At 42.4% G+C, this 16,504-nt stretch overlaps 1 protein-coding gene across 2 annotated transcripts; it reads right to left on the reverse strand.

The window, feature by feature from the left end:
* Positions 1–31: 31 nt before the first annotated feature.
* On the reverse strand, positions 32–15,079 carry GORASP2 (golgi reassembly stacking protein 2). 2 transcript variants are annotated; one of them, XM_055812306.1, is made up of 11 exons: positions 14,914–15,078; positions 8,560–8,655; positions 7,547–7,627; positions 6,561–6,764; positions 6,058–6,144; positions 5,460–5,590; positions 4,720–4,852; positions 4,476–4,599; positions 4,026–4,112; positions 1,874–1,969; positions 32–1,083 (listed from the first exon to the last, which is right to left on the reverse strand). In XM_055812306.1, exons 4-11 carry the CDS (start codon positions 6,702–6,704, stop codon positions 764–766), a joined length of 1,122 nt encoding a protein of 373 aa, XP_055668281.1. In that variant the 5' UTR covers positions 6,705–6,764; positions 7,547–7,627; positions 8,560–8,655; positions 14,914–15,078; the 3' UTR covers positions 32–763. The 2 variants fall into 2 exon arrangements, with proteins under 2 accessions (XP_055668281.1, XP_055668280.1); XM_055812305.1 differs by lacking the exon at positions 8,560–8,655 and having other exon boundaries at positions 14,914–15,079.
* Between the last annotated feature and the right edge of the window lie 1,425 nt (positions 15,080–16,504).

Genomic DNA, 16,504 nt, shown 5'->3' on the forward strand with positions numbered 1-16,504 from the left:
AAATAAATGTGATATTTTCTCACACAAAGGATAAAATTCCAGGAATTTATTGCTCTATGTATGCTTAATCCATTAATTTGTCTTACAGTAGTCTTGAAGTGCCAAATTGTGTGCTACATTTAACATATCCTGTATTCCCTTCCAAATGCCACTTTACAGGGGGAGTACGAAACAACACAGCAGTGGTCACAAAACATGGCTTGAGCATCTCTCAAGAGCTTAAAAATAAAGATTTGCATACAAGCTGAATAACGAGATGTCAGTTAACAGGTCACTCAGCAACTTTAATAGAAATATCTTTAGGTGGCAGTTTCGTAGTGTTAAAATTTACAGCTTGAACTAAACATTCTCATCCCCACTGCAGTAACAAGATACTTGCAAAGAACAAGAACTATGGTACGTAAATGTTACACGCAAGAACCACTTCATTTCTATCAGAAGCAAAAATTGCTAATTATAAGCAAGGACAGGCCTAGCAGGCTAAGGCCATCACCCTATATTAAAAACATATACCTCCGAGTTTGGCAGTGGAATTCTATTTACCACGTTGACTTTTTTTTTTTGGTTACATACAAGTACTCTTCCTCCCCTCCCACCACACACACTTTATAAACCCCCTTTTATTTTTATTATACCTCCATATTATTTACACGACTCCTAAAGATTAAGTACAAACTAGTATGAAATTAATGATAGCTTGCTCTTCAAATATGTATCCCATGGCTAAATAGATACCAAGCCAATCCAAGAGAGTGATCTGGAGTTATGATTTAGAAGCTTGTGTATCTGTGACTCCAGATGTTTTCTTATTAACTGTAGAGGATTCACTTGATCTGTCAACAATAGTTGCCTTACAAGTTGGGGTAGCGCTATCCAAGGTGAGCGTAGAGGTCTGTTCTACATTTACAGTAGTGCCAGGGTTGACAGTAAAGCTCCCAGCTTGAGTAATGGAGGGAAGCAAATACGCAGGCACTGTAGATGCCTCTGTGACCAAAGGAAGCAGAGGAACACATTTGGGTGGCATTGATAGAGGTGTTATTCCCGTTAGATTCAGAGGTGGTAAGGAGGGAAGGGATGGCAAACCTAAGGAGAAATAAAAATAAAAAAAAAAAGGCAATGAGGTGCTGCATACCACAGACAGATCTGGAGAGAATCTCTGCTTCAAATTTTTATCTTCTCTAATCTATTTACTCTAGGAGAGGAGGAAGCTTTTTGAATTTAGTGCGAACATGATGTGCGTGCAGCACTGACTCAGCAGGCTACTTTCAAGCTTGATACTTTTCAGATTTCAGACCTGCAGAATCAGAATACTCTTGTTTGCTTCTGCCTCCCCAGAGGACTAGGTATTTAGGGCATTAATACTGATGATTAGATTCTTCTGGCATTCACTGAAACTGCCAGAAACAAGAAGTTAACAAGAACCTTATTTCATACAAGCTTCCAATTTCTTTTTGCTTCCTCCATGTGCACTTTCAGCAGTTTTGTTTCATTCAAACCCATAAATCCAGTATTCATTCGTACTTCTGGCATTCAGCCAGGGCGCTTCCATCTCATCTTCTAGCACACAAGGAAACACTTCATATTTTCTTCTACCCATAAAACTATATATTCTCACTCTTGGCACAATCTCTTTTGAGATCATAAATCAAGTAACATAAGAAGAAACAAATACATACAGACACAGGTTTAGAATTAGTTTCTCTAAAGACATATTCCTTGTCTACCTAGTCTGGGCACTACCGTCAACTCCCATCTCAAGCAAACATTCAATTTATCCTCTTCAGGACTCCACCAGATGGCTCTACGCGAAAGCATCAAGGACCATCAAGGAGAGACCTGCTATTACAGCGTTTCAGTTTACAGAAGCACATACCAGGCTGTATGATTTCTGGAACAATGTGTGGTGCAGGTAAATTAAGTTTGGACAGATCAGTCAGGTTGGGAAGTCCTGCTGGTAACGGCATCAGACCTAAGAGAAGAATGGAAAAATTACAGCTGAAAAAACTGGGTTTTTTCTGTTTCTGAAATCTTATTGATCACTTAAAGTTATTTTATATTGCTTTACATCTTGATTATCATTTTTACATCTAAGAATGCAAATTCACCTGAATTTCAGCTTTTAACATGTATAGTGAAAACAGACACCTATTGCAGGAAGTCTGGACTAACAAATGTATAAACCAACCTTTCAGATTGTTTTGAGGAATTTTATTTCAAGGAATTAGTAGATTTGCATTCCAAGTTCAGCTTTTAACAAAGGTAGTTATTTCACTGCAGCACCGTACCAGAAGCCCTCCATTCCTAATTTGAATGGCATAACATAATTATAGGATGAAATACATAGTATTTCTGATCTCTAATTTTGATTATTATTAGTCTTTCTACTTAGTTATAACTAGAATTAAACACAAAAATATATAGAATAGGCAAGACAAAGTAACTTTCAAAGTCAGAAAGGACTGAAAACAAGAGAAACATGATGAACACAACACACCCCCTTCGATCATTATGTTTGCTATGGAACACATTCCTGCCTTAGATGAGCTGCATTTCTGGGAGAAGGGCTCTATTCCTACTTTGCGTTTAGCTCAGAGAAGGCTAATTCTGAAATAAACTGTTGATACTACAGCAATAAGATGGAGAAAAGTCTTACAGCAAGGCCACCATACATAGAATTTCATTTAAAAATGTCACCTTTACCTACCTGTGAATTCAATTAGCCACAAAGACTGACATAATCTGACTCAAAGTGCTTTAAAGCTCAGCTACAAGCAACTTTGGTTTGAACATTTTTAAAAATCTGAAAAAAGCTGAGCTTCACACAAATTCACTCAAATTTTAAAACCCCTGTATATTTAATACTTATAATTTCACTAGTGTGGCCATGCAAATGGCAAAAAATATTCTAACCGCTTTCAAAAAATAATACTACTCAGAACAAGGTGAAAGGAAAATCCATATTTTGGGGAAAGGGGTGGGTAGGGGGCTGGAGAAGACTACTGCGTTAACAGAAGCTGAACTTCTTAGTAGTTCGCCATTTTATCTAAGCAGTACAAAATTATTAAGTTCGCTGCCCTTGTTTGCATGCACTTAGCTCTACCACACTTTTTTTTGTGTTACGGAGCATACCTCCAAGCATTACTTAAAGCTTTTGTGCACATCTTCACCTACTTGTTTCATACCATACAAAACATAAAATACAACTCCTTCAGTGTTTTGGAACGCATGACAGTTCTGTGCCAGCACACCAACTACACAGCAAAAGCCTGTACAATCCTCATCTTACCCACTGTGAAAAATTCGGGAAAAATTCGGGAATACTAGTGCTTGAAATGTTCATTATTATCAGGCACACTACTTTGTAGACAGACTCTTACTTTTGTTATACCAGTTTAAATTACCAAATAATTCAGAAAGAATAACTGCAACATACAGTTCTATATTGTTAGCCCTCCATTTATGCTAGGAAGAATGATCAAACTGAGTATTAAAAAGGAGTTTCCTAAAATGGAGGTTTTATAGGTGAAAGGAAAGCAAAAAATATGCAAAACATGCCTTCTCAGATCTTCCTTCTGTCATGATGTCAGTGCAAAGGACAAACCAGAAACTGAAGTTATTTGCAAAAATATTTTTGCAAAATACAATTTATGAACTGGGGAAAGTAACAATATATCCATGCAGGCAATGTTGCCAATATCAAAGCTAATACCTTCCTAAGAAATGTTGAATGCTGCACCTATTGTGCAGGGGGGCCTAAAAGGTAAATGATTGTAAACTTTGTTGCCAACTCAATCCTCTCTGCTACAGACACCCTATGCACCTACTCTTAAAAAAACACCACACAACCACCAAACCAAAACTCCTAACATTGTAGAGGTTGTAGAGAGATCTTCACCATGACACGTGCAAGTTGCATGAAGTTATACCCTCCTACACCACAAAAAGCAGTGGAAAAGACAGCTCCCTTCCCTTGCTCCCTTAAGATTTTTGTTTCAGAAACATTTTAAGAAATTTTACCTACTCACCTGGTAATGTAGTTGCTGGATTAACTGGTGGCACAGAGGTAAGGGACTGACTGACTTGTGGTGGTAATAATGGAACCGTTGGAACACCTGAAGGAGTACACAGGAAAACATTAATTTTAAGCATACAACACTTCAGCTCCCTTCCTCAAGAAGTGCAAATAAATAATTGCTTGCAGGAGAATTACTACCTGCCTTAACTATAAAATGTTAATAAAGAAAAACAGTATCCTAAATAATATGTATTTTATTTCTGATAGAATTTTTTGCTATTATTTTGTGAGCAAGTAGGGCACAATTACAGTACTCTAGCACTTTGTTGCCAGGAAGAGTTTGAGAAGAGAGAATAAAATTTTCTCTTTCTTTCTTCTATAAAATTTTTAGAAACATCTGTGATGCAAAAGAAGTCAGAAAACCCCATGCATTCCAGAAATCAGTTACTTGCATACTAACCTGTACTGAGAACATTACTGACAGTAGTTGAAGGTGAACTAATAGAAAGTCCTGAAAGACTCTGCTCGAGGCCTGCTGACCCTGGGGGTAATGCAGCTGAGGGATTAACTGATGACAGCTGAACCTTATCGAAAGGAAAAAAGAAAGTTACATCATTAGGGTTTGTAATGGACCAACAGAAGCACAAAAGCAATACAACATCATAATCCATTTTTACCAAGCCAGACAAGTGGCTAACACTTACCTCTGTGAAGCCATCTTTGAGGGGACTGAGAGATGCACTAGGCAACTGTCCTGGGAGAGAAATTTTCTTTCCCTCTTCAAATGGACGTGTAGGTATCCTATGCAAATACCCATACCCAATGCCACATCCTAGGCTTTTAAAACATGAACATTTAAAAGTCAGTGAAGTGATCTTACAACTACAGTCTCCATAGCAAACAACAAACAAATGACTCAAGATGCCAACAAGTTTCAAGGTAAGTTCTGTCCAACTTTCCCCTTCCCACCGCCCCCAAATATTGACTCATTTTCTATGGAGAAACAATCAATACAAGACAAATTAAAGGAAATTATGTAGCTTTTAGCAATAAATATTTAGCACAAAATAAATTTCATTGTTATTTAAACCAAGTAGCTATATCAGGTACGCAGCTAGGCATTTAACTCTCATCAGTTATTTGCAATCCTCTATTCTGGCTACTGCACAATACTTTTTAAGAATATACTACAGCCTAACGAGTACTTAAGTCTAATGCAGAAAGCAACCATCGCACTTTATGCATTTCTGCACTAACTAATTTACTGTGAGAATACACACACACAATTAGTAACTAAACCTGAATTTCAAGGAAATATATACTTTATTATATCAGAATGCCTTTGATAAAACAACACTTTTCCTATGTTTGTAGAAAACTTAAGCAAGCAGCTTTTAGGCTAGTGCTATAAGGTGGTCATCCCCATAACACACTGTCTCCTTACCTGCCTTCTCCACCCCAGGCAGAATTTGGAGTAATCACCACTTCTCGACAATTATCTGTGTCTGCGTTGTACACATAAAGTTTTAATGGCTTTGCTTCATATGCTTCAATAAGGGAAAAGAGATCTACAGACTGCAAAGGAGTAAAAACAAGTAAGGGCTTTCTTGTCCTTATTTTATCATTTGACATTAGAACGATCATCTTTCTAGTCCTAAGTTTCTGGAACAGAACCTTGTAACTGCTACATGTTGCAATCGTTGCAGTGCTGCTGTTTTATCACAAGGCCAACTTTAATATGTCCTTTGCTAGCGCAACTCAAGGTATGCGGCACAACACAGATTTCAAATCTGCTATTTGAAATATTAATATTAGAGTACAAAAAAAGTTTCTATCTGACTTCATGAAGATATTTAAGAGCAATTTTTAATTCCAGAATTGCATTTAAGCACAAGGAAGAGGCACCATGCCAGAGCTTCTTCCTCTTTGCATTAACTTACATCCATTAGCACTGAAAGAGACAGAACCAGAGATGTTTCAAACTGCCCTGGTACAACCTTTTTTTTTTTTTTTAAATCAAAATCTTATTTTTATATACTTACCTCATTCATAACAGTATCTGCTCCAATGATATAGTCACTATGAGGTCTAAGTCCAGCTAATGCAGCAGGAGAATTTGGTTCCACTTCCTAGTTTTAAGATGGAAAGTTACAAAATGCTACATGTCAGGGTGCAGCAGGACAGTTAGATATGTACCTCACACAAGTTTTGAATCAGACAGACAAACTGGTCAACTTTTCAATGCAATTAGTAGAACAGTCACTGAACTAGTGAAACAGTGGCTAGATAACAGTCTCTTCTGACACCATTACAAGGAGCTCCGAGTATTGTACAAACCCACTGATGTAAATACAAGATCTGATAAAATACGAACAGACATACAGTTCTAGTTCAAAAGTCTTTCCAAACCCAAAATCAATGAAGACAAAACAGACCAGTTTGGTCTCATGGCTTGTAAACCCCCTTGCAAGTTACTTATCAGTAAAAAATATAAAGTTTAACAGTAAGCAGTGTTGAAGAAAAATATCTGGAAGTCCGTACGTACCAAAACATGCCACACATTTTCATTGGCCCCGTCAAAGCTGCAGAAGCGAATGCTCACACCCAGCAGGCCCTGTCCACCCCACATATTGCTGGGGGTCACTGATGTTTCTCTCAGCTCCAGTGTTTTGCTACTGTACACCAGCATTTTTACAGGTTTTTCAACATTTGCTTTCAACAGGTCCTTGAGAGTGTCATTGTCTTTATTCTGCAAATGTTCAAACAAGAGCTTGGTTTAGTGTTTTAACACAGCAAGCATCCAGTTCTATAGCACTGCTTTTATATTTCAAAGGTCCTATAAACACCATGCATTATCAGAATATGTATCTACAGCTATAGTATAACAAGCTTTCAGTCCCTTCACAACTCTAGAATACAACTCTGGCGAAAACCTGGATTTCACAATAAACAGGTCACACGTTCCAAACATGAAAGCACTTGAATTAAACCTGTGATACGATGCACCTTGGAGCTTTTCAGAGGCTTTCTTTAATCCAGCCATACTGATGGAAGAGCTTAACGACAGCTGTTCTTTTCCACTGGTATGATGGTTTGCTGTCTCACTAAAGCTCTGCCTGAAAACTCTCTCCCCTGACTCCTGCCCAGCTAACAGCTTTGATAACAGCTCTTTCGATCAACCTGTTCTGACTGAACTGAGTTTGCAAGCTCTCATACAAGCAGTTTTACAGACAGAACTAGGGGGGCACTAACAAGCACACCAGTACAGTCTTCTGCTGGCTCAGATGTCTGCAGAGAGCATGTCTGTTTGTCTGCATCCTTATTCTTTTCATCCTTACTCACCTATTTTTGATAGAATTATAACTACAGCGTGAAGGAAATTCATTTCTGATGCAGTTAGGCTTTCTCATTTTAAACTAAGGAGAAACAGTATATACATTTAAATAAAACAAATGCATTTGTTTACCTATAAAAATAAGATCCTCAGAACATTGTTTATATTCAAGCGTTATAAAACAGCAACACACTTACCAATCTTGAACCATTAATGGACACAATAAAATCAAAGAATGGCTCCAGTCCAGCTCTATGCCCCGGTGAGTTTTCTTGTACCTAACAAAGTTAAAAAAGAATTTAGCAAGATGTGTACCAATGCTGATCTACAGATTAGAATTATATTTCTGCTTGTGCAAACTGTAGTTCGAGAAGCTACTGATGTTTCTGTGTACAATTTGTAAATGTTCAAATATAATCCTTTGGACCAAAAAATCTCTCCCTTAAAAGAAAAAAAAAAAAAAGGAAGAAAAAAGAGCACAAAACATTTAAAAAAGAATCAGTAATTTATAAATCATTGAGGAATGACAACAGTAGCCACTCCCTGGGACAAGCACTCCGTAACAGCTGCAGCACATAAGCTGCAGATATTTATTTCAATAAAGGAAATTATGATCAAAGGACAAGCTCAATGAATTCTGAAAAAATTGGTTAAAACACAGTATCTTTCCACAGAAACACCAGTGTTGGGCCTTGCTTTTTAACTTATACTTACTAGAGGAAAAGGAGTCACATCTGTGCAAGCACAGGTTGTTGTTATCTCATGATTAAACATCACCTGTTGACATTCTCGAGACACAGAGGGCATCTGTACAACAGATGATTTATTAACATACCAACAAGCTGCAAGAAAAGGGACTTGTGCAATTTTGCAGCCATGGCAGCTCAAACAATTAAACCACTCCACCACGACAAGGCCTAAGTATAGGATACACGCCACGCCCAGAAGTTTCAAGTAGCTTTTAATTCCAAATGGAGTAACTCAGACATTTTGCCAGTGTTGTTTTTTCACCATTACACACACTGCTGACAGACTAAAGTAACTCCAATATGGCTATCAGGTTTTTCCTACAGCCTTTGTAGTAAAGGCTATCTTTCTTTATTTGTATACTGATTCATTTTACCCGCTGGCTTTTTCTTTTATGTGCTATGTTCGTCTTCCAAGAAGATCTAAAAAGTGTTACCCTTTACAGTGTGGTTTCTTACATTACCTGTTATTCCATCTGACAGAACCGGGTACAAATCTGCTAGTTTGTTCAAATACTGGTCTGATTCTGCAGGAATTGAGTTTTCTTAATATGACTCATCTAGAACAAAATATTACAATATGAAAAAAAAAAAAGCTCAATTACTACTAAAACTGTCCTCTTAAGAGTCTATCTACCTCTGCCCAACACATTCACAAAATCAGAGCTTGGAAAAAAAACCAGATTACTTGTGGATACATTTCTGTAACAGATGCCAGGAGATTAGAACATTAATGTCACATAACCTAAACATTTATTAAAGAAAAAAATAATCTGAATCAATAGCTCCAGAATCACATCACACATACTGATTGCTGTCCAAGATTTGTAAACAGCAAAAAAGTATGAAACAAGTATTATCCAAAAGTAATAAAAATCACTGATGCAGCAATAGCATCCTCAAAACCATATTTATAATTTCTAATTAGAACTTGAAGTGCGTCTGCAGAAATGTCTCTTCAAGAGGCCTGCATGCTTTGGAAATAATTTCCTACAACGAGGGGTACAGATACTCTCCCTCTCTGCCACGTGTTAACTGTACGGAACCACAGCGCTCTCAGTCACCAAAGGAACTTGCAGTCCCACTAAATAGATCCAAACTACTGTCTCCACGTTACTTAATCTGTCGGTTCAAGACGCCTCTTGCCAAGAACAACCAGACAGCAAGGTGTGCACCAGGTAACAGGGTAAAGGTACAAGCTCAGCTCCACGTAGCAGACCCTCTGGACACTAGCTGCATAGAAACATTGTGGATGTTGATATGACATTAGTGGACTGTCCCTGGAGCTCATTTTAACTTTAGCTATCAAACTTTTGGTAATGTAGAGCTACCACAGAACAACATCCACAAAAATTTTAGCTTAGAAGTAAAAAAGTCACATGAAAGCAGAATTAAAGAACTCTGATCTTCTATGGATATGGGCCATAATTACATTCTCAAGCTTGAAGTTCCTCTTGTAATTAAGTCATCCAAAACATCCTCTCCTCTAATGTTGTTCTTCTAGTAGCAAATGTAGAATGAGCTTGTGCTGTTTGTTGCTCATCCCTCAGTTTACAGAGATGATATGAAAATATTTTAATAGCGTCTCTCTCATTCCACCACCTATTGCATATGACATATAAGAGCTTAAATTTTGTTGCTTTAATGAGTCTGACAAAGGCTTTAAATCAGCAGATGCTTTCAGAAGTTACTGGAAAACAGGAATGTTAAGAGACAGAACATGTCTTTCTAAACCTCATCATTAAAGATCAGCAAATCCAGCAAACTGATGTATTTCTTCAGATAACATGTAAGATTGTTAGGACTGGACATATGGCACGGCCTTGAAATTATGAAGCGCCAGACTTCACTCAGCCACTAGGTCAGCTGCAAAAGCTGTCCTGACGTGGTCCACTCTTTATTCAGAGATTTTCCTCCACTTCCAGATGAACTTCTTGAAAAACCCAAACACAAATCCCCTACACCCTGACACAAGATCCCTCCCCCATCACCTACACCTCTACCTCACTGCCTCTACCAATTACACCCTGAACACTGCGAACCAAACGTGACCAGTATTCAATAAGGTAATCTTTCAAAATGAGAAGGCGCACCTACAATAAATGAGAATTACGTATGTTCAGCATCCATCAGTGTCAATCTCACTGATACCTGGGATGTACAGAATTGGTGTTCTAAGTAAATTATTTATAGTCTGCCCCAAACTGATGGACTGCAAGCGTTTCCAAGTTCCAAACGATTAGTTTGCAAAAGAGTCTTCAGATGTTAAACACCTTCCCCCAAATCAATCACAATCCTGAATGTTTCTGCATGATTTGTTTCTAAGTGGGCATGTAAAAACCACCAGGAAGCTGTATCTAAAAGAAATCAAGCTCTCGCAGTTACATCAATCATACATGCACCTCAGATGCATGTAGTTGCATCCCTTCTGTCATCACATGCTGCCATCACATTTCCTCATGCTGCCACGTACAAGTTCAGTCACAAAAAATTCCCTATTTCCCTAGTTTGTTTGGCCCAACATCACTGACAGAAAAGCACTTTTCATGCCTGGCAGTCCCATAAATGCAGAACAGAAGTTCTGAGTTCATTCCACATTGACACGTCTCTTCCTTAAAGTGGTGACATACTCAAATTCATCACCATCGCGCAGTACCAAACGCACACCACAGCTCTCTGTGGCCACGGTTCTCTTTCAGGAACATCAGCAAAGGATAACCAGGGACCTTCGGAAATACAAGGGCACAAAAACCTTCTTATTAATGATGGAAATAAAGGTTCCACGTATACATACATAAACTCTAGGCCTCCTAAGCAATCTGGCTTTGTGCAGCTTTGCTGTATGCCCCAAGCAGGTATTCAGTAGCTTGCCTTTGTAATTGAATAAGGACTGCAAAAATAATCAAGTAACACCATTTACAACAGATGCCACTGCAGGCAAAATACCATCCGTGGCAGCTTAGGAAGCCTAATTCTCTCGAACCCAGCTGTTATTTCAGACATATAAGTTACAGACACCTGTGGGTAAATGCCACGACTTTCCAACAGCAGAGAAACACAGTGGAACAGACTATCCAGGGAAGCTGTGGAACTGCCACCCCCAGAGCTTTTTAAGAGCAAGCGAAGAAAACCTCTATCAGAATGGTGAATGTCAGAAGGCAGATACGGGCTGTACGGCTCTTTCAGCCTTGTATAGTGCTGCAGGACTTCAGATTCTCACTGAGATGACAGCAGGGCTGCTGAGCACATAGATTACAGGCTAATTATTCCACTTTTAATTCACTGTCAAGAATTAAACAGGGGAAAGGTTTCAAGGTCAAGACACTAATTTTAATCTGCGTTACTAAAGATACTTCTTCTTTGGTAAATAACATGAAGTTTCTCTTTGCTGAACACCTTTCCCGACACTACCAATTCATGCCTACACAGTATATATTGTACATTACACATTTTAATAAGGTTGATCAGCAACACAATGGTCACGAATTTAAGTCCTGAGCCAGAAGTCTGCCATAAATGGCATTAGGCATGGAAACCCTGATTTTCAGAGGCAGATGAAGGCTCTCACCACTTCTGGAAATCAGGTATCTTATATTAGTGTCCACTTAAAACTTTCAGAAGCTTAGCTTCAAGCACTAAATACACAATTCTCAAGGAACACAAGCTATGAAACTTTTTTTTTTCCCCACATAAGAAATGCTTCCTAATATTTATTACCAACAAAATGCTGAAGGAATCGTGTTGGTTTTTTTTTTTTAGTTCTTCCACCCACTCTGTAATTGTTAATAAAATTTCATTATATATCATGGATAAGCAATTCCTGTTAGGTCTGACAATCTATTTTATTTCTGTCAGCTATTTTAACACATTACACTATAAAACTGTATTGAATTTCCTTAAAAAATACCCAGGTTTTGAGGAAAAAAGCTTTATAAGCTTTTTGTAAGGAGGTAAGATTCCCTATATTAGCATCAAATTTTATTTTAGCACTGAGAATTTAACTTGAGCTTTTAAAATGTGAGCCTCCTTCAAAAATAAGTCATCTCTTCATGGCAACATGTTTGTACCCCCGCTACAACAAACCAAAGCGCTCAAGTAAAAGTTAGAAATCTAAACTTTGGGCACTTGCTGTTCAGTATCTTTTAGGGAGAACAGCATGTAACACAGTAGCATACAAATCTCATGCAGATAAAAATTCTTACATAGAATCATAAAATCATTTGGGTTGGAAAAGACTTTAAGATCACCAAGTCCAATGCAAACCTGACACTGCCAAGTCCATACCTAAACCATGTCCCCAAGTGCCACATCTACATGCCTTTTAAGTATCTCCAAGAACAGTGATTGCACCACTTCCCTGGGCAGCCTGGCTGTTCCAATGCTTCACCACCCTTCCAGTGAAAGGATTTTTCCTAATAGCCAATCTAAACCTCCCCTGGCAAAATTGAAACTGTTTCCTCTTGTCTTGTCACTTGCTACCTGGGAGAAGAGATGGACACCCACCATGCTACAACCCCCTTTCAGGCAGCTGTAGAGAGCAGTAAGGTCCCCCTGAGCCACCTCCTCTCCAGGCTAAACATCCCCATTTCCCTCACCTGCCTCTCATAAGACTTGTGCTCCAGCCCCTTCACCAGCTTCGCTGCCCTTCTCTGGACACGCTCCAGCACCTCCATGTCCGTCTTGTAGTGAGGGGGCCCAAGACTGAACACATAGTATTTGAGGTGCAGCCTCGTCAGTGCCAAGTACAGGGGGACAATCACTGCCCTTGTCCTGCTGGCCACACTGTTTCTGATACAAGCCAGGATGCTCTTGGCCTTCTCATGTTCAGCTGACTGACAACCAGCACCCCCAGGTCCTTTCCCACCAGGCAGCTTTCCAGCTGCTCTTCCCCAAACCTGTAGCATTGTGTGGGGTTGTTGAGACATCATCTATGAGTTCAAGAAATTGTCAAGTCATTACAACAGCCTGGGCAAACTGTAGCAGTTTCACACTGCTGAACAAGAAAGTTACTAAAACTTTCCTTCACTCTGTTTTGAAGAGCAAAAAAGAAAAAAAAAAAAGCATACTGAGCAACAGAGTCAGACAGTTGCAGCCACACAACTTACATTAAGGAAACTTATGGAGGAGAAAAACAAAGGAGAAAATTCCTAGAGGTAAATAGCATTGCATGCTACCAGTCTGGAAGTACTAGTTAAAAATTATTTATAAGCATGACATGAATCAGTAAGTAGAATTCAAACAGCAAAAGCACATATGATAAATAAAAGTATATTCAAGTAAGAACTGTGTCAAACAAATGACTGATTATTAGGTCTACCTATGAAGACACCAGGGCAACAAAACAGTTTGCAACTTTCTCTCCCTCTTAAAAAAAAAAAAAGAGCTACCTTTCAAGAAACCCCAGCAGTGCAACCCACTGCAACTTTTCCTGTCAAGTATGCACATGATGAAATTGCTTTCCTTCAACAGCGCTTCAGTCCTGAAGCGTTCCTATTTCCTGTTACAAGAGCACTGATAATAAAGCTCACAGTGAAAGTGATATTGCGCTGAATATTAGCAAAGACAGCCAAAAAGATTTAAGTAATTTGCAAAAATTACATCAGAAATTAATGACTGTATTGTTCACTTACTGTATGTATTTCCGCTCCTGTATGAAGCGAGCAGAGCAAAATACTTGCTACCAGTTTTGTAGGGAGCCAACATGTACAGTCTAAAAGTCTCACTGTAAGAAGCCTGTGACTTGCAACAGTCTCAGTTTGCTCATCTCTTTGGCAACTTGTACTTGGCTCCTATAGTCATTCTTAACAATGTTAGCTCATTTGTTTCATGCCCTTTTAACACATATTTTTCATTTATCTACCCTACCCAAACAAATTATTCCAATAATTAAAAAGATTTTCTGACATTTCTCTAGTTTTCCAGCACCTAATGAAATCTTAAAAATAACCACTAGCAAATGACTGCTAGCGAGCTAGACCAAGCACGGAAGTACTAACTCATGTGAGCTGAAGTCTTGTGCTCTTTCACATGTCTGAAACGTGAGGCTTGCTCTAGACAGAGAGCTGACCCGAGAGGATGCTATGCCAACAAACAACTAGCCCAGCACGGTGCCTGCAGTGAGGGTACTCACGGTGCAGCTGCAGCGGCAAAAGCGCTACGGTGCGGGCAAGTCTATCGGTAACTGGCAAAGTTACTGCACGGCCCGGTGCACCGGGCTCACGGACACAGCCCAGGCACCGCCCCGCTCACCGAGCGGGACACACGTTAACGAAGGGACCTGCAAACAGCTGCTCACAAGACCTTTAACGCAGCCTACCGAAGCACTCTGCTGCACGCCCAGCCAAGGCTCTGCGGCCGCGGTGCGAACAAGCACTACGCGGAGCAGCAGCGCTGCCCTCCGCACGGCCGCAGCCGGCAGCACGCCTGGGTCCCGCACCGCCGGCGCGGGGCGGAGCGGCTGCGATTCATGTCGCGACGCGCCTGTCGAGATAACACCGCCCGGGCGCCTACGGGGCGGCTACCGGCGCTGCCCGGCAGCCGCGGCCCAGCCCACCGCCGGCGGGGTGAGGCGGTCCGGGGCAAGCGCCAGGCCGCGGCAGCCCCGCGGGCTGAGGCGAAGCCCCGGGCGGGGAGCTCCGGCGGGCACCGCCGCTGCCCGAGCGCCTCCTCCGCCGGGCGGGAAGCGCGGCGGGGCCGCCCGGCCCGGGGAGCGCCTGAGGCCGCCCGAGCGCGGACCCGCGGAGGGAGAGGCCGCCGGGCCCAAGAGCCGCCGCCGGGCCCACGGCCGCTGGGCGCCCGCCCGCTCCCCGCGCCCTTACCCGCAGGACGTGGTAGCCCTCGGTGCCCCCGCCGGGGATCTCGACGCTCTGCGAGCCGCCCATGGCCGCGGCGGGCGCGGTGGCGGCGCTGTTCCCCGCACAAAGCCCCGCGCACCAGGGACGTGGCACTCGCTCCCTCCTCCCGCCCAGCTCGCGAGGGGCGGGCGAAGGCCGCGCGCGGGGCATGCCGGGAGGCCGGTACGCAGCGCCCCCTGCCGGCCCTCCCGCCGGGTGCAGGCCGTACGGCGGCCGCCCTGGGACAGACCTCGCCCGCTCGGCTCCGGGGCGGCGCGGGCGCTACGGTGGCCGCGGGGCACGACTCCCCTCCCTCCCGTCTCTGGCGCGGCGGCGCCCCCTGGCGGCTGAGGGCGGCGCTGCCGGGTCTCCCCGGGCCGGGGAACGGCGGCGGTGCTGGGCAGGAGCCGTTAATTACCGCCCGTCGGTGCCAGTTGTGCTGGTGATGTGTAGCAAAGCGGGTGCACAGAGCACAAAGCTGGAGCGGAAGCGCTAACGGCCCGGGTGCGGCGCCGGTCCGGGCCGCCCTGGGGGCTCCCTGCGGTTTGCTGGGGAGCTGCGAGCCCCAGGGTTAGGCAGCCCCTGCAGAGTGTCCCGTGTGCCTGGCAGGCCCCCGGTGACACTTTCGCACAGCCCGCCCGTGCGAACCAGGCCGCTGCCGTCTCCGGTAGGGCGGGTGACACCCCCCCACCCCCACCCTTGGCCACCTCGCTGTGCCAGGTGTCCCCCCCGGCACGGCCAGCCCTGGCTTGTGCCCGCACGTCACTTCAGGTACCCTTGTGTCCCTGCGCAGCGTCTCCTCACCATCACAAGAAGAAATCATCTCTAGGATACCCAGAGGCAGCAATGCAAAGTAAAAAGGCAAAGTGTGTAACATATTTTACAAGGATTTCTGTGCATTTAGTACAATACATCTGTTAGAGTGAGCTGATGAAGTCACACAAAGAAATCTAAAAACTAGACTGGCTTCAGCAGATCTCATGCCTCCATGTTCATGCCGTTCAGATTTGGGAGGAAAATCCCAGCCACATCCGTTTCTCCCTTGCTGTTAGAGGTTCACGACAGACAGTGGTATAACTGTGTTCACTGTGACCCAGGGATGGCAGCTGTGGTTTATCGCCCTTTATCCAAAGCCTCCTAAAGGATCCATACCTGGTGGCAAACTACCACCCAGTCATTCTTCGCTCTCTTCTGGGAGAGCGGCTCCCACATGACAGCTCTCCTGCTGCTGCAAGGTCGGTGCTGTCGATCTTGTGGATTGCTTGTAGGTTTTCTGCGGCCATGAGGCAGATGCTACCAGATGTCCTCCTGGCTTACCGGCTGTGTTATGCCAACCCCTCCTTTATTAAGAACAACTCTATGGGTGAAAAATCTTCATTTAGTGAAGGCTTCTCTACAGTATATTCAGTTTCATTACTTTGCCTTTGGACTGCAAGACCCTTGAATTACTATTGCTGTGTTAAGGGGAAAAACTCCCACCACTCAAAAACCTCAAACAACACTGCCATGGGTGGCTTTTCTCCCCCAGCCAAAGCTCCATAAATTCCAGTGCATTTTTAGACCACACAGTAAATTT

The sequence above is a fragment of the Falco peregrinus genome, chromosome 8 (genome assembly GCF_023634155.1).
Source record: "Falco peregrinus isolate bFalPer1 chromosome 8, bFalPer1.pri, whole genome shotgun sequence".
Taxonomy (NCBI): domain Eukaryota; kingdom Metazoa; phylum Chordata; class Aves; order Falconiformes; family Falconidae; genus Falco; species Falco peregrinus.

Bases quoted from the DNA above. Each gene is read 5' to 3' on its own strand.
- GORASP2 (XM_055812305.1), bottom strand. From the start codon at position 14,976: ATGGGCGGCTCGCAGAGCGTCGAGATCCCCGGCGGGGGCACCGAGGGC. The intron at 5,591-6,057 runs GTAAGTATATAA...ACTCCTTTGCAG, and splicing joins CAGATACTGTTATGAATGAG to TCTGTAGATCTCTTTTCCCT. The intron at 4,113-4,475 runs GTTAGTATGCAA...GTACTCCTTCAG, and splicing joins CAGTAATGTTCTCAGTACAG to GTGTTCCAACGGTTCCATTA.